This window comes from Grammomys surdaster, unplaced genomic scaffold (assembly GCF_004785775.1).
Source record: "Grammomys surdaster isolate TR1022 unplaced genomic scaffold, NIH_TR_1.0 126162, whole genome shotgun sequence".
Classification (NCBI taxonomy): Eukaryota; Metazoa; Chordata; class Mammalia; order Rodentia; family Muridae; genus Grammomys; species Grammomys surdaster.
The window spans coordinates 1-2,819 of NW_021620969.1; the positions used below are offsets into that span (position 1 = coordinate 1).

Here is a 2,819-nt window from a genome sequence, read left to right on the forward strand (position 1 = left end):
TGAGGGTGGTCACGAGGTGGGCACAGGTATTCTTGTGGGGAACTGGAGTGTACAGAATGCTATGTAAATCAGGGCAGGCATTTGGGGCAGGGAACAGGTAGGCTGCCAATGTGAGAGAGTGGGATACAGGAGGTTGCTCTGTGGAGAAAACTCCAGGAAAAAGGTAGGGATTGCCTGAGAACTTCCTGGGATAGATCTGGGGAAGATGGAGACTTATTGGTGAGGTGGAGGTGACTTGGGCAAGGACAAGAATCCTTTTCATCTGCACTACTTGGAGAAAAGTGTTACACAGTGCCATAGATCGGAATGGCTAGTTTTAGGGCACTGAACTACACACAAAAATTCTTAGTGTGAAATACAAGAGCACACAGGTGATGCTCTTATCACAAGATCCTTCGCCATTTCCTGCACATCCCAGATCCAAAGGGTGTGGCCTTTCCTCACCACAGGCTCCTGTTGGCATGCTACTCTACTCTTATTAAAGTGTTCTCACTGCGAGACCTCTGAAGTCCTTGACATCTGTCTGCCTTGCAGGAGGGAACTTTCCTACTTTGGAGTGAAAGTGGCTATTATAGAGCCTGGACACTTCAAGACTGGAATGACCAGTAGAGGCAGATTATCATCAAGCTTCCAGATGCTGTGGGACCAGACCAGCTCAGAAATCAGGGAGATCTATGGCGAGAAATACTTGGCATTCAGTAAGTGAGCTCTGAGGAAGAAAGCCACGTCCAGTCCTAAATGCTTAACCCCTTGATCATTTGAGCAATTCTAATATCATACCAGTTAGCATCAAAGAAAGAACATTTAGACCCTTTCTCTCGAGGTGGTGGGCAGTTTGCTTATCAGGCCAGAAAGGGTGTTCTTGGCATCCACTACATGCTGCTGTTCCTGTTGAACCTCTAAAGATTATCAGGCTGTAAGTCAATTCAGAGATGGGAAGCCATTTAAGACCAGCAATTTCCATGAGCTGAGATGCAGGTAACTGAGTGCACAGTTTTCCTTGAAGGGTTTTTTTGTTTTTTTCTGAGGAAGTGGGATAGGCTAGGCTTGGGTTTCAGACACATGGATTGTCCCAGATTGGGAACAGAAGTTCTCCTCTATGATGGTATGAGCCAGGAGTGGTGGGAGCTGAATGACCACCTTAATCTTTCCTCATTCTGCATAGATCTGAAAAAGCTAGACGGATTGGACCAGTTGGGCAACAAGGACCTGTCTTTGGTGACTGACTGCATGGAGCATGCTCTGACTGCCTGTCACCCTCGCACCCGATATTCAGCTGGGTGGGATGCCAAGCTCTACTACCTTCCCTTGAGCTACCTGCCCACCTCTCTTGTGGATGCCCTTCTCTACTGGACTTCTCCAAAGCCTGAGAAAGCTCTCTGAAGTCTTTACCTATGTTTATAGTTGGGGATATGGAGGTACTGTGTAAGGGAGGGAATCTGTAGGAGAATGTATAACAGTTGAGGGAGGGAGGTCATTACTATGGTGTTATTAGTTCACACTCTTCATTCCACTAAATTTCCTGTGATATTACTCAAGCCTAATGGTGACCATAAAAATAAACAAAGAAGTCTACCAAGGGATTCAGATACAAAAGTGTGGGCAGATGACCAGTCTCTGAACATTATGGTCTACCATAGGATCCATACAAATGAGGAGGTTAGAGAGAGCTTGTGCCAAGCACCTCCCCTGCAGAAAATGCACATTCCATGGTTAGTTTCCACCCCTATGCAGTGTGGAAGTGTACCTGCTCTGAAGTAACCTGTGACCATGGTGTTGTGACTGGGGGGGGGTCACTAATAATGCCATCACTCATGCCCTTGAATCAGGTCAGCTGGTCCTGGGTGCGAGTTCAGTTGCTCGTGGTGAGAATACAACAGAGGATGAAGACATCAATTTTTTTTTATTAATTTTGAAATCATAGCATTTTTTTTACTCTTTTTATTTTTAGAGCAAAATATTAGGTGATCTCCTGTGCCCTGTGATTTAAACAATGGTTTTGCTGGTTAGTGAGGTTTAGATTACAGGGTTCAGGGAGGTGACCTGAGAAGGGTTTGTACAGGAAGCAGGCTTATCCTTGAGTGTCTCAGCCCTTCCAACCACTGAGGTGGGAACAATTGCTCTCCATTCAAAACTTAACAACAGCAAAAAAAAAAAAAAAAAAAAAAGCAGATTAGCATGAAAGTCCAGGAACAGAATGTGCGCATTGGCCTCAGCTCCACCACTCCCTCCCTGCAGGCTCACTAAGTGTCCATTCCTTACTACAGACCCACTAAGTGACTGTCCCTCCAGGCAGACACACTAACTGACCTTCAGTTCCCTGAGCATAATTCCCTGAAGAATCCCTAAATGGTCATCACTTCCTGCCGATGTCACTAAATGACCATATCTTCCCTGGAGACTCAGTAAGTGACCATGTCTTCCCTGCAGATTTAGTATGTGACCATCACGTCCCTCAGAACTATTATGTGATCATCCCTGTAGTCTCAGTAACTGACTGTCCCTTCCTGCAGAAACACTAAATGATCATCTCTTCCCAGAACACTCACTAGATAACCATCCTTTCTGGCAGACTAAGTGACCATCCCTTTCCTGCAGACTCACTAAGTGACCATGCCTTCCCTGCAGACCCACTAATTGACCATTCCTTCATATAAGACATATTATCTGACCACCACAACAAAGCCCTTCTGATTTTCTGTCTGTCCTTGTCCCAGGCCACTTCTCATGAACCCTCCCTCAATCCCACTCCCACATTCCACCAGCAGCATGTAGGGAGTGTCCCACTCCACTCTGCTTTTCATTTTATGGAAACAGTT

General features: G+C 45.8%; 1 protein-coding gene across 1 annotated transcript; it reads left to right on the plus strand.

Moving 5' to 3' along the window:
- Positions 1 to 349: 349 nt before the first annotated feature.
- LOC114612469 (retinol dehydrogenase 16-like) lies at positions 350 to 1,896 on the plus strand (the record flags this gene model as incomplete). The annotated part of the gene is made up of 2 exons (XM_028757432.1): positions 350 to 698; positions 1,166 to 1,896. Coding segments are annotated over 2 exons (567 nt in total), but the record flags the coding sequence as incomplete, so codon positions are not given.
- Positions 1,897 to 2,819: the final 923 nt, after the last annotated feature.